The 27,340-nt window shown below is 47.7% G+C and overlaps 1 protein-coding gene across 2 annotated transcripts in view; it reads left to right on the top strand.

Annotated features, from left to right (window-relative positions):
• The window catches only part of FRAS1 (Fraser extracellular matrix complex subunit 1), a 104,438-nt gene that overhangs the window by 15,458 nt on the left and 61,640 nt on the right, over positions 1-27,340 (top strand). For both annotated transcript variants that reach the window (XM_064711710.1, XM_064711709.1), the window contains exons 3-11: positions 15,699-15,806; positions 17,096-17,188; positions 18,324-18,483; positions 18,987-19,120; positions 21,591-21,674; positions 22,273-22,374; positions 22,469-22,660; positions 25,850-25,939; positions 26,880-27,027. In XM_064711710.1, the coding sequence (XP_064567780.1) occupies positions 15,699-15,806; positions 17,096-17,188; positions 18,324-18,483; positions 18,987-19,120; positions 21,591-21,674; positions 22,273-22,374; positions 22,469-22,660; positions 25,850-25,939; positions 26,880-27,027 (1,111 nt within the window). The remainder of the gene's footprint in view (positions 1-15,698; positions 15,807-17,095; positions 17,189-18,323; positions 18,484-18,986; positions 19,121-21,590; positions 21,675-22,272; positions 22,375-22,468; positions 22,661-25,849; positions 25,940-26,879; positions 27,028-27,340) is intronic.

The following is a 27,340-nucleotide window of genomic DNA, read 5'->3' as shown; positions in this document are numbered from 1 at the left end:
AAGCGCTGGAATTTTTATATTCGTCATAAAATGCTGCAAAATGTCTTTTTCTTTTCCTTTCCAAGCTGTTCTGCTAAAGGGAATCCTCATTCCTCCTCTAAAGCTGCTCCTTGCAGTAGGAAAAGCAGCACAACAACCAAATGTTCTTTGCTCCCTTGTCCTCAGGAGCAGCTCAGGGGTGCACGTGTGTTTTGTGCTCGGGGTGATTAATGCTGAGGAGTTTGGCAGAGCTGATGAGTGCAGTGTCACTGGGATCTCTGTCAGCTTGTTTTTCAGGAAGGAGGGACGTGGCTTTCCTCAAACAGGGAGCTGGGCAAGCAGCCAATGGAGTACCAAAAATAAGAAAATCGTGCAAGTCCAGACCCAGCCCAATTGCAAATGGCTTTGAATGGGCCTGCCTGGAAAATCCTGGAGCCACAATGATGGAAAGGTCTTAATTGCTTTTTTTTGAAGAAGCATGTCCAATTCTGACAGTCCAGAAGTCCACATGGACGGGGGGAAGGACTGATAGATCCACATGTGCAAACATTTAGTCATTGCATTTATTTTTTGGATGCTTTATACCTAAAATGAGGGGAAATTGGAATTAAAAAGTAGTTTGCTGCTGGGTAACACCTGTACATTTCTATTTGCCAAGGCATTTATTTTGTGTGTGAGATCTGTGTCAAGCCTGGGAAATACTTTTCTGCAGATGCCTTGAAAAGGAACATTCCTGAAGCAGTGTTGGGTTTATGATCATCTATTTTACCCCATTTACTTCCTGCTAATTGCTGCTGCTTGGATTTATCTGTATCACTGTGAGTTTGCTTGTTTGGATTTATCTGTATCACTGTGAATTGTCCTTGCTCAGGAAAGGTATTTTCCAAGAAGAGCATTTTTATGTATTGAGGATAATTAGTTTATTTGTTTCTCCTTGAGGGGTCTGTTAAGTGTATTTTCTTTAAAAAAAAAAATTATTTTTTGAGTCTTCTTAGCCCTGTTGTGGTGCATTGATGGGAAGTTTAAAAAAAAAAAAAAAACAACCTATAAATCATGGATCCTTTGGGAGCATTTCCAAAAAAATCTCATGTCAGGACAGTTGGGTGGTGCTTTGGAGCCAGGTCTTTTTTTTCTTCCCTTTAAAAAGACTAAAGTAGGTTTTCTGGCCTTCTGGGTAAACCTTGTCCTAATTTGCGTCCCTCTTACCTGCCTTGGTCTACGTGAAGCTCCAAAATGCCTCTAATTCGGGAAAACATGGCAATGAAAAGCAATTACAAAAAGAGTTGTTTTTTGACACCAGTGCTGGTGCTGAGGGTGAGTTTCCAGGCAGGGGGAATTGCACGGGGAGCAGGGTCTGGCAGGGTTTGATGGATCTGCTTAGCCACTGGAACACGTTTTGCTGCTTTGGCCAACGCTGAATTTACTGTTGGCTCTGCCTTATTTTTTGCCAGCTCTGCCTGGAGGGAAGCAACAACCCTCTGCTGAAAAAGCAGCCTGGGAAGGCCAGGAGTTGCTGCCAGGGGATAAAGGGCTTGCTGCAGAGCTGGGCTGGCCTGTGGCAGCCTGAGCAGTGTCCTTTCAGCGGGGTTGTGTGATAAATAGGTGTGATTCGTGCTGATAAAAATTGAAATGGTAATCAATATTAATACAGTAATTAATATTTGAGAATAATAAAACAGTTAATAGTTAAAAGTTGTAATGCCAAAGAAGAGAGGGAAAGGAGGGGCTCCACCCACCCCCCTTCCCAGCAGATGTTCTCTAGGACCACAGGAAAGAAGCTGAAGACACAGTTGCTAAAAATGACCAAGAACCTGGTTAGGTCCAAGAAAATGCTACTTATAAGGGACTTATTGCTTTGATATGTAGATGCAGTGATACGTTAGTCTTGGCTTACATTGTACTGGCTTGGTGTGCACGTGTAACCCAAAGGTGAATTAAAGGACAACGAAGAAGACTCCAGGGCCTTCATCAGTGATGACCCCCAAAGACTTGTGCGACCACCAAACCGAGTGGTGGCGCATGCGTGGTAAAGGTGGTAATGAAGGCGGAGACAGAAAAGTGACGAACAGAAAATAGGAGGAGATGGAATTGACACATGGCATATAAGGGGTGACTTTCACTTGGCAAGCTTGTACGTGAAGTGGCAAGGGTCAAGAACCCTGCCCTCCGTACCCCGCGGTATCTCTTGCTTATGCGCTATTATTGGAACCAAATTATCCCTTGTTTTTATCAAATTATATTGTATCCAATTTTCTATTTTTCATCTGAATTATTTCATTAAAATTGTTACTACTTTTAATATTGTTTGGTTCTTTTTAATGATGGGATAATTGGGCAAACATAACAGTTGGATGGAGAGGTGTCCCTGCAGCTTCTCCTTCCTCTCCCTAGCCAGGGCCCAGCGCCCTGCGATGGAATTGCAGGTGCCCGTTTGGCACTGACAGACAGGAATGGGAATGAGCGGCCTCAGCAGCTGTGCCTGGCTCTTAATTGCAGGTTCCTACAAGAAAGTGGCTGTTGGATGCCGTGTAAAGGAATTAAATCCTAATGGCCCGAGCAGATGATACAAAAGGCCTGTGACAACTGGATGGATGGTAATGGTTCCCTCGGTCACTGGAGATGTAAACAGGCACTTCACACCCCATTTTCCCTGCTCTAACTCCGCTCCTAACAGAAGGATGGGCTGCCTTGAATTTAAGCAGACGCGAAGCGGCAAGGAGGGGAGAGGAAGCCTGTGCTTGCTCACGTGTCTGTAAAACGCTGAACACACAAAGATGGGGTAATTGAGACAAGCCAAATGTTTATACAAGGGCATTTCTAGTGCGCCCATCCTTAGCAGGACCGGAGTTCAACTTGCCTGGGGGAGAGGTTGAAATGAGACCAGAGACTTGTTTTATTTTGTTTATCTGCAGGAGAATCAAAGCAGGGCAAGGGACAGCTTTGGTGCGGGTCAGACGTGGGTTTTGTTAAGTGCAGGGCTTGCTTTGGATTCATTAGCCGGATGCAGAGGGAGGAGACCTCGCCCGGACGAACACTAGCAGGAATCGTTGCTTTGCTGGGAGAGGAAGAAAATCTAACAGTGGAGCCAGGGTGGGTTTCTGCTGACTTGGCTGCGCTGCTGTGTTTGGGCTGTGAGGAACCATGGCTTTATTTCTGGATTGCCCAGTGGCAGGCACTGAAATGGCCTTCTGCCTTTAGCTGGTCCCTTTTAAAGAATTTATTGTGGAGCACCTCCTCTTACTCCTTTTTACAGTCTTGCTCTCGGGTTTTTTTTGAAGGGACATACTTCTCCTGATGAGGAAGGTGGTTTTGCTCACTGTCATGAATTCCCTCCGAGCTGACAGCTCTTGGATGAGTTTCAGTGTGGCACCCTGCTCGTGCCCAGAACAGCCAGCGTTCTCAAGCTGGCAGCAAATGTTCCTGGCTCCCACAGACAGAGATCTTGGAGAGATCAAGCAAGTTCCATTGTACTACACTAGCAAATTATTGGTGCTTAATACTTGTCTTGAAAAAATTGCTAACAAAGGGCCTATCACAGCCAAAACTTGCGCAGGTTTTGGCTGCTCCTGGCTGTGTGATCAAAACGCTTTGGGGGGATCCAAGATCACTCCACCCTCTTAATGGGGGTTTGGCTCTTGGGCTGGAATTGCCATTCAAGGGGACACTTGCATCCCAAGGGGATTTAGACCTGTGGCCGTGCAGGGGCAGAGCTGACACTGCCAGCTCACTTTGTGAAGGTCACCAAGCAGGAGTGGCCGTCATTCATTAACAGCCTTCTGAAACACAAAGCTCTGCTTTCCTGCCCGTTTCCTGAGGGGTTCCCTGCTCGCTCCTTCCTTGGAATTCGTGCAGTTTGCTGTTACACTGGAGCAGCGCACAGAGTGTGAGTATTGTGTGTGACAGGCTGCTCCTCCTAGGACTTCCATCTTGCATAAATCACTTCTCTTATGCCTCTCTATAAAATTTAAATGACATCTGAAAGGAAGGGACTTGCCAGCCCCGTCCCGCTGAAATATTCAAGCTGTTTTACATTACATTGGTATCGCTCAAATCAAAATCTCAGCCTTTAGGATGGGACTTGTGACCACCTAAAAATTAGGGCACAGCATCCACAGGAGAGATTTTGGAGAGAAAATGTGATATTATTTCTTACCCTAAGGCTATGTGAGCTTTTGATTTTTTTCTGGTATCGCACTGGCTGCTGTGTCTTTTCATTGAAAGCAATAATTGCTTGCAGTCCTTGGGTTTTGGGTCAGCAAAAAGGGCAGGTTTGGGTCTACTTTACATTCTGGTCCATGAAGAAATTGTCCCTTGTCTAAAGTGATTTTCCTTCAAACTGTTAGGTCTTGGAAGCAAGTGTTTTTATGAGACAAGGTGGTTCACTGGAATACTTCACCCTGTTTTTCCTCAGAGGTATTTCAAAGCACCAGTAAAATGTCATCTCCTTTCAGAGTCTCTTTATGTTCTGGGAAGGTTTAAAAACTCAAATATTGAAAGATAAACAAGCTTTGCAATCTAAAAATTGTAAAGAGATTTGAATGATGAGATGGTAACACAATGGCAAAATTTGGTGAATGCCACAGTGGCACAGTGGTGAGGCTGGTGAAGTTTTGGGAAGTTACAGCAGTTAGCAGAGCCCACCCCCAAAACAAGCAGGGAAAGGTAAATGAATTGAAATGGGCTGAATGTTAAGAATGTAATGAATGATGTCTGTAAGAAGTGGAAAAATATCAGGGAGAAGAAAGGAGAAATGACAGGAAAGAAGGACATTCTAGGAAGATGTGGAGAATGCTTCCCTCCCCTGTAGCGAAAGCATTTTAAAATAACTCCTGCCATCGTGGATTTTCTCCTTTTTCCTCCTGGAGATAGAGATACTCCCTTTAGCATGGCAACACAAGGAAAACCCCATCCTTTCCTGCCATCCTGGATGACATTTTCCTTATACCTGCAGACCCAAGGTGGAAATGCAGCTGTGATCATGTCTGCATAAGCTTGCTACAAAAGCTCCAGTGGGGTGGCTGCTCCTTGTCCCTGAGAGGAGAGCTCTCTTTAGGTACAAATCTGTTTTTCCAGTGCAGATGCTGGGGTGGGGAGGGTGGGGTGGACACGACAGGACTTGTGCACGTAGCTCGTGGGCACTTCAGTCTCGCTGTGCTCTGCCTGCAGACGTGGGAGTGGTGCCCAGAGTAATCATCCAGGCAAGGGCAGGGAAAAACATCCATGGCTTGGCTTCTTTTCAAGTCAGGTGTGCTCCGAGCTGGGCTCCGAAATTCTGCCTCCCTCTGTTCCTCGTCGTGGGGAGGGAAAGTTCTGCACATTAACAGGGGGTGAAGCAATTTTTTCTGCCTTTGTTCATCCTCGTTTCCAAGAACAGTGTGTCTTGGCTGTCTCAATGTCTCAGTCCTGTGGGAGCTGGTATGGGCTGAGGGATTTGGGATTTCCCTGGAGCAATCTGCTTTTGCAGGGAGGGCCCTGTCTTGAGGCTTTCATCAAGATCTTCCACTGGATTCTTGAATGTGAGGGGAAGCTGGAGGATCTTTAGTGTGCTGTGTTAAAAAGAGTTGCAGGCTTGCTTTCCTCTTTGTTTTTAGGAGCCTCCCCTCAGTGTGAGGCTCTCTGGTGTGTGTTTTTGTTGTAGGAAGGGGACCAGGACACCAGGTGGTTCATCACAGGTCCAGTTTATTGAAGAAAGCATCAAACACTTATACAGCAAATAATAAGCTTATGAATATTCTGTAAGCCAAGCAATCTATTGGTTAAACTATACCATTAACTCATCCACATTCCTTTGGGCCTACGTTCTCTACTTCTCACGCCTCACTGTCCATTTCTTTATCATACTCCGTTAGGCCCAAGGACACGTGATCTTGCACCTGCAAGATTTGGAATTAACCATGGTCTTGTACTTTTCCATTCTCTATCCAGCTACATTCTCAACAGACACAAAAAGGCCTCTGCCTGCAAAAAGGCCTCTGCCCTAGTTAGGGCATCTTTACCAGATTAATTCGGCTGTGTCCTCTCTCCTCAAGCCACTCTTTGACAAAACTCTCCACATGTTTTGAGGAGGGGATGCTGGATGGCTGCAGTTCCCCCTGGGTTTGGCTGCTGTTTTAGCAGGTTTGTCCTGGAAGGTGATAATGCAGCCACTTCCCACTCACCTGTCACTGCACATCCTCTGTTCAACATCCCCTTGTGCAAGGTCTTCTGTGCATTCCTAGAAACAGGAAACTGTGATAAATGACATCAGTGACCTAAAGCTCTGCCATTTCCAGCCCCCTGCCATGGGCAGGGACACCTTCCACTGGACCAGCTTGCTCCAAGCCCCATCCAGCCTGGCTTTGAGCACTTCCAGGGCTGGGGCAGGCACAGCTGCAGTTCCCAGAAGCTGAAGGTTGCATTCCTAGCAGGACTTAAGCAGCTGTCAGGTGGATTCCAAGTGCAATATTTACTGCACTGTAGAAAAGAACACCAAAATACTTTGTGTTCCCAAGCTCCTGAAAAATGGGCTGTGTCATGATGGCAGTTTCTTTCTTCCCAGAGCCTGAAACAAGATTGCTCATGGCCCTGAGAGGGGAACACCAGGCTCAAGGTGAAGGCTGTGTTTTGGGGCAGGCTCTCCTCTGGGCTGGTGCTGAGCCAGGCACCACTGACCCAGGGAGCCAGGGATGTTTCCCTGCAGACAGGAAGGGAGGGAGCCTGCTGCCAGCTTCACTCTGGTGACCCACATTGCTTTCCTTTTTTCTTTTTAAGATAAAGGTAACTCAAGATGCAGGGAAGAATGTGGCCTCTGGAGGTCAAATGAAATGATGGATGCAGGTGTTTGGAAAAGCCATCCATCCACGCTGGTGTGCCCAGACCTCTGGGAAGGGTGCCAGTGCAGAGGAGTGGAAGAGCTGTGCAGGAAAGAAAGCTAATTCATAGTATCCAATCTCCCAGCTCAGTTTTTTTATTTTGCTGAGGGGGAAAAAAAGGAGGGAAAGGGGAGGAAGGAAAAATACAACAGAGTATTTTTCTAAATCCCCTACTCTTTTTCGGTATCAGGTTGTGCTTGGTTTACATGCTGCTGGTTTTGAAAGCATAGGGAGTAACAGGTAGGGAGACACCTGAAAGTGTTGGAAGCACCAAGGCCTTGCTGATGGGAGTTCCCACCACCATGATCTTCAGGAGAGATGGGTGTACTGAAACAGGATTGTGGCTGGAGCTGCTCTAAGTACCTGTAGTTCAGGGAACGTTCCTTTGTGCTTTGCTGTAATGTTCTTAGAAGTAAGTCTTGTGCAGCAAGGGAAATTACCCTGCCTTTGCTCTGGAGGGCTTCTTCCTTAGATCTGAGTTAATCCCTGCAGTCAGATGGATGCCATTCATCCCTGGTGTGGGATTTCTGTAGCTCTAGGGAGGTGCCAGGCTGGTGATGGCACGGACGGGGTGAAGGTGGGGAAAGGAGAGTGTGGAATCATCTCCCAGGTTGTACAGCTGTGTTACAGGGGAACCTCTCCCTCTCCATGCTGGGCTTTTCCTTCCTGACCCATTCAGTAGAGAGGACACTTCCCTCAGGAGTGTTTCCTGTGCCACTTTTCCTAAATCTCTGCATTCTTCAGGGAAGCTGTGAATCGTTCAGGGAACAGGCAAGCCCTCAAGTGTGGGACTCTTCTACTTTGAGACCTTCTCCAAGTAGATGCACACGAATAAAAACTTAAAACCCGAGGATCCTGCTGGAACCTGGAGTTAAAGGCATTGTGAGATGTTTCCGTGTAGAACTTCATGAACAAAATATTGGAAAATGGGATTTCCTTCTTTGAGGAGGAAAAAAAATTAAATTAAAACTACCTAAGCTGCGCAGTGGTCAATCTGTTTCACATCATCCTCGAGAAGGAAGAGAAGGAGATTGCAAGGAAGAGTTCTGCCATATCACAGTGTCATGATTAAATTTGTAATGAGGCAGCAATTATTTCTAACCAAGCGTGAAGCAGCCTGACAGGAATTGGCTCACACCATGTCAGGGAGCAATCTTCAGCCTGGCAAATATCCACGGCATGGAGAGGGATGTGAGCAGAGCCCCGTGCTCCTCCTCTCACTGAATCTGTGTGGACAGTGATCCCCGAGGCTTCATGTGAGCCAGAAAACACATTACCAAGCGCTGCTGCAAGCTTATTAAAGAGGGAGAGTTAAAATGGTTAACTAAAGCACCTTCTCAGGTATTACCTGGTGTAATACCCAGCCCATTCTTGCTGCCTCAGGATGGAAGGAAGATGCATTTTCTTCCTCAGCCTGAACTTAAGGGATGCATATGCTTTGCCTCTGCTAAATATTTCATGGAGCAGCTTCTGTAGATTGAGACATCACTACAGTGAAGGAGCCAAGTGCTTTGCTATAAAACTGTCCCTGTTTTACACGATGGGCACTGAAGAGATTTAGGAACCCCCCAGTGTGCTTTCAAGAGTCTAAATAAGTGCTTCTGCATGTGCTCCCTCGTAGCCTTGCTGCTGCAGCCCCCATGACGGGCTTGCTGTGTAAATTGTTCCAAGATTTATTCTGAGAGAGATGTTCAGTACTGAGAAGGGGGTGAGAGACAAAATTCATGTGCAGGAGCTCTAGAGGTTATGGTAATCTTTGTCCTTGGCTTGCTTCTCCTGTGGACAGTCAAATTTTGTAAAATCAGTTTTTCTATAGAAGGGTAAAGGGAACAAATTGGAGAGATGCTCCAGGTATGGATCATGGTTATTTCCAGAGCAACTCCTGACATCTCCCTGGCACTGTCCTGGAAATCAGGTCCAGAGTCATGGTGGTGTGCATTGAAAAAATAAATATGCTTTACATAGGATTACAGGGCTTCGATTTTAAATAAATGGGGTTTTTTTGCCATGACCTTACACACAGTGCTTCTGAATGATGAAATCAAAAGGAACTGTTCCAGCATGAGCTCAGAGACATGTGCAATTTGCTTCCTGTTGAATGCTGCCACTTAGCAATGGATAATATGCTTTATTTCTGACTGATGGCCAATTGCGCTAATTAATAGACCGGTACTTTGTCTGCTGAGGCCACCCCATGCCCTGTTTCTCTGTCCATCTTTTATCTGCCTCATGAGAGGGAGTTTCAGTGCCTCACAGAGCTGCTTTTTATGCCTTCTTCTCTGGAAAGCCATGGTTTGTGATCCATCTGAGCAGCCTTTCCAGCCCTGGAGTTACTTTTTCCTCCCCTGCACCTTCTGGCCATGGCTGCTTCCCTGTTGGTGTTGTTCCACAAGTTTTGCCTCTTCTCCCTCAGTCTGCTCACCACTCTTGGACAGGATAAGCTTTTGTAACCCTGGCACTTTCATTTCATAGAGAGAGGGGCAATTAGCTGTAGTTCTCCTGAGTTGTTTGGTGGGTTTTTGTTGTCACTGGAAAAAAACAATGATAATTTTTAAAGCACGTGTGACCCAGTGAATGCCAAGGACTGTGCTGCTTAACTTCTTCCCTCCTTCCCCTCATGCTGGCCCTCTTGATCCCAATGAACTTGATTCCACTTCACAGCACTGAAGCACACAAACACATCTATCATCTTTGCCCTCTTCAGGATATTTTAAACCTGATTTTGTTTTTTGGGCCTGTAGTTTCCCTGTGCCAGAGTCAATTAATTGACTCATTTGTAAGAGAAGGCAGCAAGGAGCCTGTGTTCGAGTCAAGCACTGAGGTGTCACCCACTTTCTGCTGCCATTATTTCCATTTGGTTTTGGACATGAGACTGTCACCTTCTTGAATCTCAACAGCTCCCAGTGAACCAGAGCAATACTGGAAACAGTTCTGGAGGACGTGAGGACACTCTGCACATTTCCTTATTCTACAGGCTTTTCTTCATCATGTTTGCTCTTTAGTGAAGCCTTTGCTCTCCAAGATTAATGACTGTGCAGGGATCCTCTTTCCCTTTGGAAGGGAAGGGAGAACCACTTCATTAATCTGCTGCCCAGGGAGCTGAGATGGAAGATAAGGACATAAAGGGCTGTGTTTTCTGGGGGCTGGAAGGGACATTACTGTGCTTGGACCCACAGTGACAACAGCAGCATTTGAGGTGTGTAATTCCTTGCTTGGAAAGGACACTTCCTAAATATCCAGCCTGGAACTGGAGATAGCTCTACATTTGCTGACATGGCTTGCAGAATTGCTCAGGAGTGGATTGTTGCCTTCAAGAAGTAGAATTAGAGTTACCTTTCACCTGGTGCAGAGCTTCTGAGGGCCATGACTGGTACTGAAGGAAATTTCCTTCCTCTGCTGAATCAGCTGCAAGGGTTTTCATGGCCTGATGGGATTTTTTTTTTTAAATTTTTATTATTATTGTTAGAAAAGGGATAAAAGGCTTAGTCTGTCTTGTTCACTCTGCCCGGGCTGAGATGATGCAGTTAACACGGCAGCATTTGGCCCCCCATAACCTGCACTCCAAACTGAAATCCCACATCCCCCTGGCAGTCTCACTTCACCATTTGACACATCTGTCACTGGCTGATGGCTGCTGGCGTCCTGGTGGCTCTCCCAGGCTCAAGTTTGGAGCAAGCAGCATGGCTTGAAGGGGACGGAACATGACCTGCATCCAGAGCATCACAGAGCAGAGATGGGCACCCCTGCTGCTCCAGAAGTAGCCACTATGCTGTAATAAGTGCTGTCATTAAAGCTGTGATCTCGTTTAGATTAAATTAATCCTTTGCCTCCCTTCTTTTCCACAGCTGTTCAGTCAAGCACTTTGGGTTTGACATCCATTAACAGTTTGATATCCACTCACAAGTCATTTGGGGGGCAGGATGTTTGAAGTTTGCCAGTTGGCAGGTTAGGAGCTACTTGGGCAAAGGGGAGAAAAGCCAGCAGGAGGACCCCAAATGTTATTCCTGCATGCTGAGGAGAATTTCTGGTGTGTGCTGTTCATCAGAACACACAACTGGGCATGGAAAAATTCTGCAGCATAAGAAGATGGGAGAAAATAGTAATTGTTTTTCCTATTTAGTCCATTTATAGATTGATTTAATGTGAGAATAAAATTTGCAAAGAGGCTGCAAGTTGTTTTGGGTGAATCTAATAGTGACAAACCAAAAGGCATTAACCTTTCTAAAGGAACGCTGCAGCTCCCAAAATATTGAACAAAGACCTCTGTGTGCTGATTTAAATCCTGGTTAGAACCAATAATTTGAAACCATAGTTTTACATAGTGCATTTGCTTCATTTGGGGCCCTTTCCTGGTGGCTGTGTGAAAGATAGGATGAAGATTACAACAGTACCTAAGTATTTGAAGAATATTTTGGAATATCTTATCCCTAAAATATCTCAGGACTGCTGGGAAATGTTATTTTTAGACTCTTGATTTTTACGAGGCTGGTACAACTGGTGAAGGATTATCACAGTTGGAAAACGTGGCAGACTGTTGAACTGTGAAAACAGTACCTTGTTTTACTTTATGTAACTTCTTAATTCCCTGACTGGAAGAAGGGGAGAGCTGGTTCCCATTCCTGGAACAGCGTGTTCGTGTTGCTGTGCTGTTAATCAAGCCCTGTGCTTTGCCTTAGCTGCTCTGCGCTCTCCTAGGACACGGGACTGAAGCTGTTTCCACGGAGAGGAGCTGAATTTCCATGTGATTCCCGAGCCCTGTGTCCCCGTGTTGCTCTCTGGCTGTGGGCATGCTGGAACGAGCCCATTGAAACCCCCTTGTCAAGGAGCTTCTGTTATCTGCCAGCAAACACCAGATCTAAAAAACACACTCAGCAGAGCAACAGCTCCCCGTTGCCAGAGATAAAACATCAAATCCGAACCCCGTGGACACTGGGAATCCTTTATGTGGCTCTGAATTGCTTTCATCTCCTCATTGCGCCACTAATGGGTATCCCCACAGACCATGCAGTGCTCTCCGTGCTTCCCTCTCCTTGGGGCTTCTCCTGCCGATTTTCTGGCATTGTCAGGTAATTGGAGTGGAAATGACAAATGAAAGCGGTGCTGCCAGGGCTCCTCGCCTGGCAGCCGCTGGGCGATGCTGGTAATTGTTACCAGAAGTGTAATTGCTCCGGGCTCTGCCTGCCTGGGATTCCTCCTCTGAGACACCCGATCCCTGCCTGTTCTCCGCTGTCTCTGGCACAGGAGCGACTCGGGAGGTGAATCCCACCTGGCACTCGGACTTGGAGCTGCCTCGGGGCTTTCTCCCCGTGGTTTCTGTCCAAGGGGTTTCTCAGCTCCCCGCTCCCCAAAGCAGAGTCTGGGGCAGCGCAGCCTCTGGGAGAGTTACCCACAGAATCCCAGAATGGCCGGGGGTGGGAGGGAGCTCTGCGGGTCACCCAGTCCAACCCAGGCAGGGTCTCCTGCAACAGGGGTGGGTCTGGGTGAGTTTGGTCCCTGGGCAGCTGTCCCAGTGCTCTGCCACTCTCATGGAAAGAAGCTCTTCCTCATGGTGAGGTGGGACTCCTTGTGTGTTAGTTTATGGCTGCTGCTTCTTCTCCTGTCCCTGGGCACACCAAAAATTGGCACACCTTGGAGATACTTGTATGGACTGATGAGATTCCCTCTCAGTCTTCTGCAGGCTAGCCAGGCCCAGCTCCCACAGTCTCTCCTGGTGGGAGAGGTGTTCCAGACCCCTCATCACCATCAGGACAAGCAGCAACCCCCTTGTTTTTGCTGTGGCAGCACAAATGTGCAGCTCGAGCCCTGGCTGGCACAAAGGCTGCAGCTGCGCTCTGCTGCCTTCACCCTGCTCGGCACCTGCAGCCGTGCCACCACCCCAGTGAGCGGCCCCACAGGTGCTGCGTGCTGCAGGGGACACCCCAGCACCCAGGAACACTTCAGGCATGGACTGGGTATTTTCAGGGAGCCATAAGAGGATGCAAACCAGCTGTCGTGTGCTTCTTGTTTCCCCTGTCGCCGCACCAGAATAGCTCCCACAGTGTTATCTGGTGTGATGATATCCTGAATAAATTACTGAGGCTTTTCACATATTAATAGCAGACTGGTTGTTTGTGATTTGTTGGGTGGGGTGGGTTTTTTTTTGTTGTTGAGGTCGAGGAGGGGCAGGTGCAGCTGTCTGAAGTTCCGATAGCCAGTTGAAAAAGCACTGCTCCAAGAGATTTAGGTCTTTCTGTGCTCTGGTTCATGTGACAGGGTGACAGCAGCAAACCAGGAGCACTCACAGCTGCTCTGGGCTCCCTTGGCTCCATGTCTGCTCTTTGGAGCTTTTTCTTTGCTTTTACTGCTTGCTGTGTTCTTGCCTCCTTCTTTTATCTTTTTCTGAATCCTCATCAGTATTCTCCAAACCCATCACACCGTGCTCCTGTGTCTCCAGTTTTATCTCAGTTTGTCTTGGTCTGGCTGTCTGCAGGCTCAAAAGGTTTGGGAGCATTTCGTGGTTTTTTGGCCCCTGTTCTGCAGGCTGGCCCAAGTAATGTAGATGTATCTCTTCTTGCAGCGTGGTGTTTTAAAATTCAGTCGAATTAGGTATCATTTCTTCTTTTGATGTAGGGAAATCCAGGGAATTAATAAATTATAATGGTGCTGCTTGGTGTTTAAGGAATCCTTTCCATCTTCCAGCTTCAAAGCGCTCTCTGCCTGGTATTTCATTATTTATACTGTTAATTATATTAGTACTGGTAAGGAAAAAGCCCCTGAAATTGTCATTGATAAAAATACACTCTCAACAGGATTGGAATCCAGCACTTAGATTGCAGCAGATAATTTGTCCAGTGAGGAGCAGAGCCTTGGAGAAGATGCCAGGCAGGTTTCCAGCAGTTCTTTGGGTGTCTACTGCAAAGTCTTGCTCTATGTTTGGAACTGCATTGCCTGGGAGCTTTGAGGTGTCCTTGTGCCTGCTGGGTGAGCACCAACAAACTCACCTCACAACAGGACAGATAGGTGGCAGCCAGACTTTCCAAACTGGACACTTTAGGTCTGCTGCCAGGAATCCTAAGCTAAATGTTGAATTGTCCAAAGAGCTGGACACTGAGTGGACCCATGAAGTGCTTGGGAGACTTTCATATCCCAACAGATCAGGTGGTACTTTCCTGACTATTAACTAGATAATGAATTCTTTAAAACTCTGCAGGGAAGTGTTGGTTTTGATCCTCTACCTGGCAAAAGGAATTTAGAAGCAGCTGATTTGAGCCCACAGACAGGAGCCAGCCTGCTTGGGCTGTGATAGAAACCAGGGGAGGAGGAAGAGCAAAGAGGGGTTTTCTTACCACAAACGTGAGCATTTAAGTCTAAAAATGTGAATAAGGGTGGCTCTGTGCTGACATTGTGCCATGAGGTTCCTTTGGTTATTATTCCATGGAGAAAATTATTTTCCTTTTTTAAAAGTTTTACTAAGCATGAGAGATCAGAGGTGAAGGTTTAGGAGAACCAGAGGATGGGGCACTGAGTGTGTCCCCTCCCTTCCCACTCCTGGTGACCCTGTGGCTGCCTTCCCTGCCAGCTTTCCAACACAGAGCTCTGCTGCAGCCAGCAGGATGAGTTAACTCCAGTGTGCGTGTTAGCTACAGCTTGGCACACACATCACTTAACCTTCATTTCTTCCCTAAGTGCACCATCAATCTGCTGGCAGAGATGATGTCAGGCTTTCTGTTCTGCAGCCCTGTGTGCGCCAGGGGAGAGCCAGCTGTGTTCCTGAGCAGGAATTACCATCCCTCTTTGCCTTGCCCAGGGGCTGTGCACCTTCTAAGGTCAACACTGCCACTGATGTGGGAGAAATGCTTTTGGAAAGCAGGGCAGAGACCCAAGGAGGTTTTTTTTGGTAATATTTTTGGCCATCCCACTATTTGCAGATTGATGTTCTTGAAGTGCCTGAGCAAGTGGTCTGCTTTTTCAGGATATTTTTTCTCTCATTAAGCGTCCTAATGGGCCTTTAAGGCACATTTCAGTGTTTTATCATTATGCTTAACAGTTTTAGTAGTTAGCTGTAAATGTGCTCGTGGCAGTCAACTGTTAATCATCCTTCCTAAGTCCTGCCTAGCACTGTGAGTATATTGAGGTAAATCACTACACGGTGTAAATGAACAGCAAGGTCTGGTCTCCTTAGGAAAGAGGCTGGATGACTGGGCTAGGGGCTGTCCATCCTGCCCAGGAGAACATCCTGTGTGGTGCCAGTTTAGCCCAGTGTTTGTCTATACAACAGGGACAGGGATTGTCTAGCTGCAAGCAGTGTTTCAGCTGAGAAACTGATCCTCCTCTTGCCCTTTTCTTGCGGAGGCAGCGTGGGATCGTGACCTCAGCGGGGCGGGAATGGAAGGGGGTCAGGCACGGCCGGTGGAAACCCTTGGGAATTAGCTGTGGGTGTTCCAGCTGGGTGCACTGATGGAGTGGTGGTGACAGCTGTTTCCAGATGTTTCAGGCTCTCTGCATGGCCAGTCTCCTCCGTGGTGTTTGGGAATACAAGTGCCCAGGTAGAGCAAAGCCACCTCTGCTGCCTCAGCACTACCTGGGATCACCCTGCAGCGTGGGCAGTGCGAGCCTGCTCACAGGGAAGTTTTCCAGAGATGTTGTACTCACCTGGGGCTCTTGGAGGTTGGATTGTGTTGCTGTTGAGCCGATGATTGGCCCTGCATGGCCTCGTCTTTCAGCTGTGTTTTGGAAGCTGCTGAGTGACACGTGCCAACACAGGGCCCGAGAAGCGTGTGGGAGGGAGGGGCTCCGTTGCAGTCCGTCTCTGTGGAGCTATTTGAGATGTGCTGTCAGGACAGGACGTGCCCTGTGCTGCATGGGCCTGGTTTCCAACTTCCTTTGCAGAATAACACCTCCTGGAAGCCGGATTCCTGCCAGGAGTGCCGCTGCCGGGGCGGCGTTGTCACCTGCCAGCCTACAGTCTGCAGAGCCCCTCAGTGTGACTTCCAGAAGGTAAGGGCTCAGTGCCTGTGCCTGCCCAGAGCCAGGCACGGGCTCTGAGTGCCTGCACTCCTCCTTGGAGTGACAACACGTGGTGTGGGAAGCCTTTGTCCCCTTGGCTGCAGCTAGGGCCGGGTGTTGGAGCAGCTGGATCCCAAAGGAAGCCCCTGGACTGGGCTCCAGCCTCCCAGCATGAGCCCCCCTTCCTTTGGAGGTGGGGCTGGGGCTCCCTGGAAGGTGCAGATGGGCACTTTCCACTCTGCTGAGCAACAACAGAGCTGAGATTGTCTGTCCTCCAGTTTCTTCTTCCTCGTGATGGTTGCTGAGCTTTCCTTGTCTCCTGCTTGTCTTTGTCTGGGTCTTCATTAATTGGCCATGGGATTGGCCTTGCATTAACATCTGGATTGCTGGGGTAGAGTGCACAAATAGCAGTGAAAAAGAGTGTTTTAAAGAGGCTGTCAGGATAATTATATGGCTTTGTGAAGCAGGTTAAAATGTTTCCCAATATGACAGCACTAATGAGGAAATAATTTTGATTCTTACTAGTTTTCCCCATTATTGTTGCTGTGTATTGATTAAAGCTAGACTGAACAAGTAGGAATTTTTGTGCTGAAGAGGAGGGAGATCAAGTGCTGTCATGGCACATGTAATAATGAGTGCACTAGATAAAATGATAAAAATCAGATAAATGAAAAGGTAGCTACTTTAAAGCTCATAAAGGGAAATAGGTTTATAGTGTCAAGCGAATCTGTGTGACTCCTTGACATGGGCAATCTCCAAGATAAAATGTTTAAGTGTTCCAAAAACATCTGGTCATTTAAACATTGAAAAGGATCACCAAGGATCTCATAAGAAAAAAATCCTTTCATGCTTCAAGGCTAAACCACCAACAGAAAAGCAAGGTCAAGAAATTGTCTTTCTCTATGGTTTATTTCTTATCTACTCATTATGAGATTTATGCGAATATGGCTGATCTTGTTTCAGCAACATCTGTCCCATGTTTCTCAGTGGCCTTTTAGTGAAGAACCTTGAGTTTTGTTTTTCATTCTTTGAAAACTAGTCCAGCTGCAGAATTCCCAACTGTACTCCTGGGGGTGTAAATTCTGCTGTTGTTTTGAGGGCACAATGTCAAACACACAAAGTGCTGTGCCACCTCTCAGAAAGGCAACATTCTGTATTTCACCTGAAACCTCTCGTTTCTGAGCTGAGAGCACCAGGTCCAGCCAGGCCTCATGGCTTCCCTTTCGTTTCAGAGTCCCCGTTTGATGTCAGCTGCTCATTGGAATCCTGTCTCTTTCCAGGGAGAAGTGCTGCAAGTAGCCTCCAAGCAGTGCTGCCCGCAGTGTGCCTCCCGAGCCGAGGGATCCTGCCAGCACGAGGGACGGACCCACAGCGTGAGTGCCCTGCCGCCGCCGCAGCAGGGACCCTCCTCACCTGCTGCTGGCTCCCTGTTTGCTGCAGCCCTGGAGGCTGCTCTGCAGGGCAAGGATGCACCTCTGCATTTGTGTCCTGTCCCTGCCAGAGAGCGGAATTTAGCAGGAGTTTGGCCAGCAGGGTTTGCTGAGCAGTTGTGTGTCCTGCGTGGCTTAATGGGAGAAATTTCCCCACTGATTCCTTCCCTTTGCTGTTTCTGTGCTTGGCTGAGGCAGTGCAGTAATATCAGAAGGGGAGCAAAGCACAGAGAGCTTGACATATTAGCTGTGCTCAGAGAAGCTTTCCTCTCAGCAGCCACCTATGCTGCCAGAGATTGATTGCTGCTCTGCCACCTGGGTTCTGTGTTCTGTAATCCTGAATTATTCACAGAGCAGGTTCTGGGATGTGGTTTCACCCAGGGGGGCTGAAAGGCCAAAACAATCAGAATAAGTGTCTGGAGATGAGGAAAAAAATCAAGATTCACGGGTAGTAGTTAATGAATCATGTCAAACAACTGGCAAATGTAGAAAAATGACTTAACAGCAAACTCAAGTCCTACGTGTGGTCTCTTACAGACTTTTCTGTTTCGCAAGAAGCAAGTCAGGTCCAAACTCAAGAAATATGCTAAAATGCCCAGACATATTTGCAGGGCTGTGCATATTGGAGGGCTGTGCTCTCCACACCTTAGATGGATGTTGAAACCCTCTGTTCCAGCATGAGGCATGGTACAAGCTAAACAAAATCTGGAACAGGAGGGGTAGCATACCCATCCTCTTCTCGTGTTTCTTTGTGCCTGTCATTTGGTGGCACTATGTTTTATCATAATACATTACATTTCTTCTTGTGCTATTTTGCATTTTCCTGTGCTGTTCTCCTGCTGCAGCTTTTGTCTTTTGGCTCTTTTTGAGCCTGTTCTTTGGGCAGGCATCCCCACAAAGAAGATATGGATGTATTCGTACCTCAATTGCATTTCACATCCCAGTCCTGCTGCCACGTGGTCAGAAAGCCACTTTTTATCAGTGCCCAGCCTCATCCTGGAGAGAGGAGGAGCTTGCAGGGGACAAGGCTCATTTCCAGCTCTCACTGTGCCCTTGGTTGTGTTGTGTTGTTGTGCAGCACGGCACGCAGTGGGCCAGCTCGGCGTGTGTGCGCTGCTCCTGCGCCCACGGGAAGGTGACCTGCAGCCCCAGGACCTGCCCAGCCCTCGCCTGTGCCCCAGGGCAGCTGCAGGACACTGCCCAGGGCTCCTGCTGCCCCAGATGCGTGGGCCCTGGTGGTGAGTACTGTCTGAGCTCAGAACCTCCTTTTAGCCCCAGATCTGGAAAGCTTCTCTGTTTTTGTGCGGTTTTGTTGGGGACACACTGTGAGAAACTCCCTTTCTCTCCTGCTGCCATCTTTACATTTTTAATGGCTTCACTCATGGGCCAAGAGGTGGGGGCAAGCTTTGAGCAGGGAGCAGATGTGCCTAATGTTGTCCTCATTTTGGAGATTAAAAAGGGGAAAGAAACCTCAGGTATTCCCTGTGCACTTGGACTGCAAGTTCCAGAAATGCTTCCGCAGCTGTTGGGTGCTTTTCCTTGTAGAGTCCCAGTGGGAGTGATGCATCCAGAGCTCTTAACTCACAAGGCCCTTGGAAACTGGAGGAATTGTTGCCCTCTTAACCTGCTTTGGCAGTTTGGAATTCTGAGATGCACAGGAGCTGTGTTTTAACTGTGGGTGACAGAAAGGGATGAAAGGGCATTGGAAAATAACCCTCCTCCTTGTTTTGCTGTCCCTTAGAGCCTTGCTCCTTTGATGGCCGCGTGTTCCAGGATGGCGAGGGCTGGAGCCTGGGCCGGTGCTCCAGGTGTGTCTGCAGGGACGGTGCAGCTCAGTGCTCCACAGCTGCCTGCCAGCCTCTGCTCTGCAGCCAGGTCAGCACCTCCAGCCCTCTGGGAATGCTCCTCAGCCCTCCCTTCCTGTGGGCAGCCTGCATTTCTCGTGCTGGGGAGCAAACCAGCAGGCGAAGCTCCTGGGCGACAAGTGGGTGGTTTGGAAAAGAGATATTTGCCATGCAGAAATGGTGTGGAGTGACGGTGAAGCCTGTGTGTCTGCTCCCTAATACTTTCTTTCCTCATCGTTTCATTTTTATCATCCCTTTGCTGGTTAATTAGGCAAAAATTATGTATAAAGAAACTACTTTTTGTTTCCACTCAAAAAAAAAATTGATCTGGAGTTGATCAGGAAATGTTTTTATTTCTGTTGGGTGAAGGAATGAAAACACAGGATTTATAATGGGGTTTAACTTTACAAATTTCAATGTTTGGTTTGCAGCTGGAAAGCTTGATCTGCAGATTTTGTTACTTTTTTTTTTTTGTACAAGAACTCTAGAAGTGCATCTGAGAGTAATCAACTGTGGGTGAAATTCCCCTTTTGACTTCAGAAATACAAGGCAACTTGAGCTGAAAGAAAAGTCTCAGAGCAGTGCTCCTTCTGTCCGTTTGTGTTTAGAAAACAACAAAACTGGGAAGAGGAGTTAGGCAAGCTCATGGTTTTAGTCCAGTTAGGAGAGGTGGGACACTGCTGTCTCCAAGGTCTTTGCTGTGGACAAGTGATGAGTTTTTAGCATTTATGCAGGGATCAACACAGCCAAAACCCTACAGACTCTACACAGCATTAACACAGGGTTAGGAAAGGCAGCAAACTGTTCACAGCACTCCGGACTCGGGGCAAATCACTCAGATTTTGGAATTCTTGTTGTTGTGTTGAAGGGTGTGACTGTGCTCTTTGGATCTTTTCCATGGGGCCCATGGTACCCTGGTTTTGGGCCCCTTGGTGTACTCCTTTGCAGCAGCATGCCTGGAACTGCTTCCCTGGAAATCCTTGTCTCTGACCTTGACTTTATGATTTAGGGACTGCCATTTTCCAGGTATTTTTGATATATCCAATGATGAATCCAGGAGCTCCCTGAATGAGAACTCTTCACTGAGAAAATCAAAAACAGTACTCACAAACCTTTTTCTCTGTTGATGCATTCCCAGCTTTCTGTTACTGGACAGATGTTTGGACAATTAACACTTTTTTTTTCTTTTTTTTTTGATAGATGAAACCCCACCTGTTAGTGTGTGTGTATGTGTGTGTGTTAATTGTGTTTTGCTTTGTCCTGAGATATTGTATTAGTATTCATTTACAAAGTACTGTGCATTAAAAGGAATTTTTGCCTGCTTTAGGTCCCTCCTCTCCCGCTCCAAGTGGGCAGGCGTTACCTGCTGAGCCATTGCACTAATGTTTAATCAGCTAATCATTAGGACCTAATTTATGGAATCAGGAGGGACTGGGTTGTTGCTGGGATGTATTTGAGAGTAACTGGGTGGCAGCATCCAAGTTAATGCAGCAGAAAGCCAGTTCTGATGGTGTTCCAGGCATCTCCTACCAAGGACAGGTCCCACTGGAAGGGACATTAGCAGGGTGTGCAAAGAACCTGTTCTGATCTCTGCCAAACCAAAGCTTTTCTTGCATGGGCCTTTATCTCTGTCCCTTCCTTTGTTCTCCACTCCACAAAAGCCAAGACAAAAATTCTCCCAGGATTAAACTCTCATCTTCCATCTTTCTGATAACTTTGCTCTTCCCTAGGAGCTGAGGGAGAAGAATGCCAAAAATTCCAGTTGCATGCCACCAAAATACACAAAAAAGGTCCTTTAACTCAGCTGGGAAATTTTGCTTGGTAACTTTTGTGCAAAGTCTTCCACTGTTTCTTTGGGAGCTCAGGGTTTGACTGATGAACAGTGCTGTTCCCAACTGTAGGATGTACATGGACTGGGAGCAATGGAATTAGCCAGGTTTTGGATGGTTGGAGTTGAGGCACACAGGAAAATTAATATTGGTGTGAAGTGCCAGCATTTTCCAACATGATTTAAATCCATCGTAAAAAAAATTGAAATTGGAAAAATCCAGTTTTAAGCATAATTTAGCATCTGCACAGACAGTCTGGATGGATTTAACTAAAACAGTGCAGATGCCTGAGAGGTGGTGAGTGTAAATCACACCTTCAAAACCTCAAAATGTGGCAATTCCAGAAAAAAAACTTCTCTCATCCATCTCCTGCTTTATTGTGCTTCCCTGCAAGCTGTATAATTATTTTTTTCCTCTATATACCTGAATGTAAACACTTTATGTCATGTGTATGAATTTATCTGCATCTCTCCATCTATTCACACCTCAGCTGCCATCTAAATAAGCACAGAAAATGAGGTGGAGAAAACAACTTTAAAGCCTTTTACTCTGCTCCTGTGGGGCCAGAAGGAAGCCCTGAGTGGCAGAGGGTTATCCCATGGACGCTAAATGCCTGGAATTCCAAGCACTGATGTTCATGCTTTCTTTTCCTTGTCTCTGCCTTCTGCTTAGGAGGAAGTCATGGTTCTGCCTCCTGGAAAATGCTGCCCAGAATGTGTCCCCAAGCCCTGCTTGGTGTCGGGAAGAACGTTCCAGGTGACTTGTGACAAACCACACCAAAACCACTCCCAATTTTTGGCACATCTCTCTTTCCCTTCTCCCCAGCCTCTGACTTTGTGCCAGCGCTGATAGCTTACTACAAACACTGCTTTTTTCCCTCCTGGCAAGGCAGGAGAGCTGAAAGAAATCAGGACTTGATAAGAATTTGCTGGCCAAAGCAGATGAGGCACTTTCTTTCCACATTCGTTTTGAAGGAGGAAAGCAGAAAGCACTGGTGGTCAAAGTATTTATAGCTTTCATTGTGTCATCTGGAATTAATTGAGTGCATTATTTAATGTATGTGGGATTTTCTGTCAATGATTCTTTTTTGGCTAATAATAGTAGTTTAGGCCTCCCCAAAGCCACTAGCTTGCAATTAATGAGCAATACACATCCACAGTGTGATCTAGACCTCAGCCCCTCTCCTTCCTGTTTGCTGAGCATGTAGAGATCAGCATTTTCTAAGGAAAGTTTATTATCTGATACAGACATGCAGAAGGAGCCATCATATTCCATAAGCAGCTCAGGTTTCTGGAAGGAATTTGGTTGTTTTCCAAGAGTGTTTAACAGCTCTATCCATGTTCTTTGTCAACAGCACGGGGAGCAGTGGCAAAAAAATGCCTGCATTACGTGTGTGTGTCAGAGAGGGGAAGCCAGGTGCCTGAGGGAGACCTGTGGCTCTGTCACCTGCGAGGAGGTACTGGAAAATCACCCACCCCTGAGAGCCCAGCTGCACTTGTGCTGTGCCAGGGGCCTCAGGAGCCCTGCTCACTGCTGGCTGCTGCTTCCAGGGGCAGAGCAAGGTGCAGCGCCCTGGGAAGTGCTGCGAGGAGTGTGTGTCTTCCAAAGGGAGCTGCTCGGATGGGGGCACCATCAGGTACCACGGGGAGATGTGGAACAGCACCCTCTGTGACTTCTGCATGTGCCAGGAGGGGGAGGTCACCTGCCAGGGAGCTGAGTGTGCCAAAGTGGAGTGTGCCAAGGTGAGAAAGGCCTTCTTCTCAAGATTTGGGATCTTATTTTTTCCCCTCCCTTTTTCTTGTTTCTCAACTTGAGGCACTTGAAGAACCAGCCCTTGTTTTGTGCAATCCCCTCAAAAATATTTCACAGAGGAGAGCAAACCTGGAATTTCCCATGCAAGTTTGCACAGTGGGCTTCCACTGTGAAGCAAATGCAGTTAATTTAACTCGGATTCCCTCCCATGCTGTGTCTGCCTGCTGTAGTGGAGGGTCAGACACACAGGGGATTCAGTGGTGATCACTGGACTTACCAGGAGCTGAGCATGGGGAAAATGTGCAGGTCAGAGATGGTTAAAAGCCTAAGAAATGTTCCTTTTATCCTCATTCTGCGTGCTGCAGTGGTCTTCAGGAAGGTAGTTGGATATGGAAGTCAGTGTTCTACTTTTCTTCATTTTTTCCATGTCACTCTCAGCATGGAAGTGAGGCTGGCAAGGTGTTTTATTCCCAGTGCTGTTTACTCCAAAACTAATACCCTCCCTGCCAGGTTATGTTATATTTGCTCTGCAGTGGATGCGCAAAATGCATTAGATAGGGTTGAATGCTTCCCCCACATGCTTTGAATTGGCTATTTTTGTAGTGGGATAAGACTTCTGTGTTGTCTGTCACTGCACAGGCTGAGAGGATTGGGATTGGTCATCCCGGAGAAGAGAACACTTTGGGGTGACCTCATTGCAGTTTCCAGCACCTGAGGGGCTCCAAGAAACATGGAGAGACTTTTTGCAAGGGTCTGGAGTGACACAATATGAGGTCATGGCTTCACACTGGCAGAAAGCAGGTTTAAATTGGATATTGGGAACAAATCCTTCCTGTGAGGGTGCTGAGGCCCTGGCACAGGTTGCCCACAGAAGCTGTGGCTGCCCCATTCCTAAGTGTCCAAGGCCATTTGTCCCTTCCAGCCCAAACCTTTTAGTGTCTCTGTGATCTGTTTCAATTGGTGGGTTCTTACCCGTTTTATGCCTACTGCTCCCCAGTGTCAGTGAGGAAAAGGGAAAGAATTGTGGCCTCCTGGGTTTTCTGCCTCAGTGGTGATGCTTTTCTGGTGACCCTGCCTGTGTGTGCTAACTCTTGAGCAGCAGCAGCAGCACCCTTGTGGTGTGTCTGAGGTCCAGCCAAAACCCAGCACAACGGTTTCACTGGATTAGCTTGTTTTAATGAGTGTTCAGAGGAGTAAAAACCCACACGTGGGCTCCCAAATGGGACACAAAAGGGCACATCGAGGCATAAAAGTGGATGTTCACCTGTGGCTGTGCCTTTGAAAGAGCCAAAATGCCCTGAGTGTGGGACCCAAAGTCACCCCTGGCGTGCTGCTGCTGATCACGGGAGCTGAAACTGCTCAGAGAGATTTTGCTGGATGAAAAGTCGTGGTTGCCATAAAATCTCGTGCACTTGCAGCTGTCTGAGCGAGCTGCCTGCGTGCTCCTGGCTGTAAATTGGATCATTTACACTAATGATGATGGCCTGCTGTCATGGCTCAGTGGGGAGGATTAGTTAATATTCATGCTTACATCTTGGGTACTGACAAAAAAAAATCCACTGTTTGGAAAAGCCAGGGGTGTCTTGCAGAACAACAGCTGGAGATGTTAACGTGCAGGTTCAAAATCCCTCAAGTCGTGTTCAGTCCTGGTGTGCCTCAGTAGTGCAAGGTGTGTGCATTAATTCATTACAGGAAAATGTTTGCTCAGAAAGCAATGCCATGTTTTCTTTCTCCTTTGTATTTTCCTTCTAAAGTTGCAGATCTGTTTACTCAGGCACCTGCCTCAATAAACCAGAGCCAGTGTGAAGCCAGGAGCTCTTGATTTCTCTCCTCACAAGGCACTATTAATTTCCTGGTCACATCCTCCTACTGGAAGTGTAATGAGGCCACAGATAGGAACTGCAAGAGGTTCAGCTCCAAACCCTTTCAAACAAACTTGCCCAGCAAAGTGTCCGTGGGGATTCTGACCTAATCCTCAAAAAGCCATTTTCAGCAGGCTGTGAGCATGTTCTCCACCTGGAATACGATCAATCTCTCTGCAGCAAAGCCACAAGTTATCTCCCACAGCCTCTCCCTTTTCTGAGCCTTGGCAGAGCAGCACAGCTGCATTTTTTTGGGGCTAGGCAAGCTGTGTTCCATGGATAGCTGCTCCCAGTTTTCCTATAGCCTCTGTTTATGGATGTGGGTGGGGATGGCAGAGTTTACAGTACACAGCAGTGACATGAGATCCAAACCCTGCCAAAGGCATTTTGGAGTAATTGAAGAGCAGAGATGTATAGAAGCAGCAGGGAGAGATTTGGGCTGTGTGTGGTCCTCGGAGACTACGAACCAGGTGGTTCCTCCTCTGTTTCCCTGCTCAGGAATGCACCAGGGAGGCCAGAGTGTGGCCTGGCTTAGGTGTTCTTCCTTGGTGACCCTAGCAATGACCAGTGCTGCTGCTGCCCCGTCTGTGTCCCGCACAAAGATTGAGTGTGCCATTGTGGCACAGGGAAGATGATCCTGGAACAAACACCCCACTGGCATAAATCAGAAAAACTTACTGGTAATCCTGGAAACCAAAGCTGTTTCTTGTGAGCTATGTCCTGGTTCCCTAGGAAAAAGAAATCTCTCTCTTTTCTAAATATTCAGCTTCCACTTGGGCACAAAGAGTCGTAGTGAATTGGGGCACTTTATTCCTTTCTCCTGCTGCTAAATTCTTATCTTCAAACTGAAGTTATTTAAGTGGAATCTGCGGAGCTGTACAGTTGTGACAAAGAACAGGCTTTTTCCATCTGGGATAAATAGAGCATGTGCTTTGAAATTCTCTTGGGGAAGTAAAAGTAGAACATTGAAAAGGAAGGTAAGCCTCTATGCGTTGAAGTCCTGTGGTTGGCCTGGTGAAATCCCAGTGATCCATGGGAGAAAGGGGGAGTATTTCTCTGTGGGATTTGGGCATGAGGTAATGGCCTTAGCGCTGAATTCCGAGGCCTTTCCTGGGGTTTATTCTGCTGCTGCAATATTGGCCAAGCATGTTTTCCAACCTCTCCCTACAGAGGTGAAGTGGGATAGGGAGAAGATAAGGTGAAATTAGATATTGGAGATTGCATTCCAGGGCAAGAGCTGTTCTGCCTCGGCATTCCACAGTGGTTTTGGCGGTGTTGATTCCGTTGGAATTGCTGCAACCTTTCTCTTCTTCACAGGGTGAAGAATTAATTCACTTAGAGGGGAAGTGCTGTCCTGAATGTATCTCCAGCCGTAGTGACTGTGTTTACAAAGGGCATACCAAAGCTGTGAGTACCCTTGTGCAGGATTGCAGCAGGGAATAGTGAGTTCTGCTCACAAAGGTTTGGAGGGGCTGGCTCTCCCCCTCTGGTTCTGAGAAGGATATTATTTGCAAGTGTGGTAGCAAAATAATCCATTAATATAGTCTGCAGATTGCTTTTGCAGTTTGCAGAAACACTTGTGTGCATCTGCTGCAGAATTTCAGTTTTCCTTGGTCTCCTCTGTGCCGCTCAATCAATCATTTTCCTTTAATATTTAATATTCCTACTCAGAGGTTTCCTGCACATTTCATAATGATAGTTGATTTTAATCCTATCAAGCAGAAGCTACAGAGCTGGGGCAGTCTGTAGCTTTCTGCCAATGTATCCCACTGATTATAATCTTTACTGCAGCAGGAGCCTATTATTAATATTTTCAAGGAACTTCCCTCTGCAGTTAAAGAGAAAAGAGGGAACATAGATTTAAATATTAAGTTTAAATATTCCAGTAGTGGACTTTTCATTGCCGTCATTGACGAGGGCCGGAGCTGATAGCTTCTCCTTGCCAACAAAAGTGGGAAATGGGAAATGTAATGTTGCGCGGGGCTATTTTTTTAGACGCTGAGCGTTTCTTTGCTCAGATCCCTTTCTCTGCCCCAGGCGGGGTAAAACACTGAGGTGTGGGTTTCTCCCCAGTTGGTCGTGGCAGAAAAGCTTGGTGAGCGTTTGCATTGCCTGCTGTCTCCTTTCCGTGCCGCTCTCCGCCGGCCCGGCGCGGGCAGCTTTGTGAGGGCGCGCTCTCTCTGCCCCAGGCGGGGTAAAACACTGAGGTGTGGGTTGCTCCCCAGTTGGCCGTGGCAGAAAAGCTTGGTGGGCGTTTGCATTGCCTGCTGTCTCCCTTCCGTGCCGCTCTCCGCCGGCCCGGCGCGGGCGGCTTCGTGAGGGCGCGCTCTCTCTCTCTCTCCCGCAGGCCGCGCAGCGCTGGGCCGAGGGGCCGTGCCGCGAGTGCGAGTGCCGGGACGCGGCCGTGACCTGTTTCCAGCGCTCCTGCCCGCCCTGCCCGCCGGGCAGCCGGCCCCGGCACGCCAAGGGACGCTGCTGCCCCCGCTGCCAGCCAGGTACGGAGCGCTGCCTGCCTCTGGAGCCCTGCCGCCCTCCTTCCTGCCCCCGGCACCGCTCCCATCCAGCCCCCACGCTGCAGCGCTACGGTTTAGCTCTCAGATAAGTTTGAGGCTCCCAGTGACTTCCCCTAAGTGTTTTGTCTTTTTTCTTCCACTGCTCCTTTCTTGAATCCCAGCGTGAGTTTTGGAGTTTATGGGCTCCTGATTTTTCCTTGGGAGTGGGAAGAAAGACTGTGCACACACTGTTAATGCCACAAGCTCACCCGAGGCTGACTGGCTGCCAGTTAATAATTGTTTGGAAAGACTAGCC

Source organism: Zonotrichia leucophrys, chromosome 4 (genome assembly GCF_028769735.1).
Source record: "Zonotrichia leucophrys gambelii isolate GWCS_2022_RI chromosome 4, RI_Zleu_2.0, whole genome shotgun sequence".
Taxonomy (NCBI): Eukaryota; Metazoa; Chordata; class Aves; order Passeriformes; family Passerellidae; genus Zonotrichia; species Zonotrichia leucophrys.
This window is presented reverse-complemented; position numbering and strand designations above follow the sequence as displayed.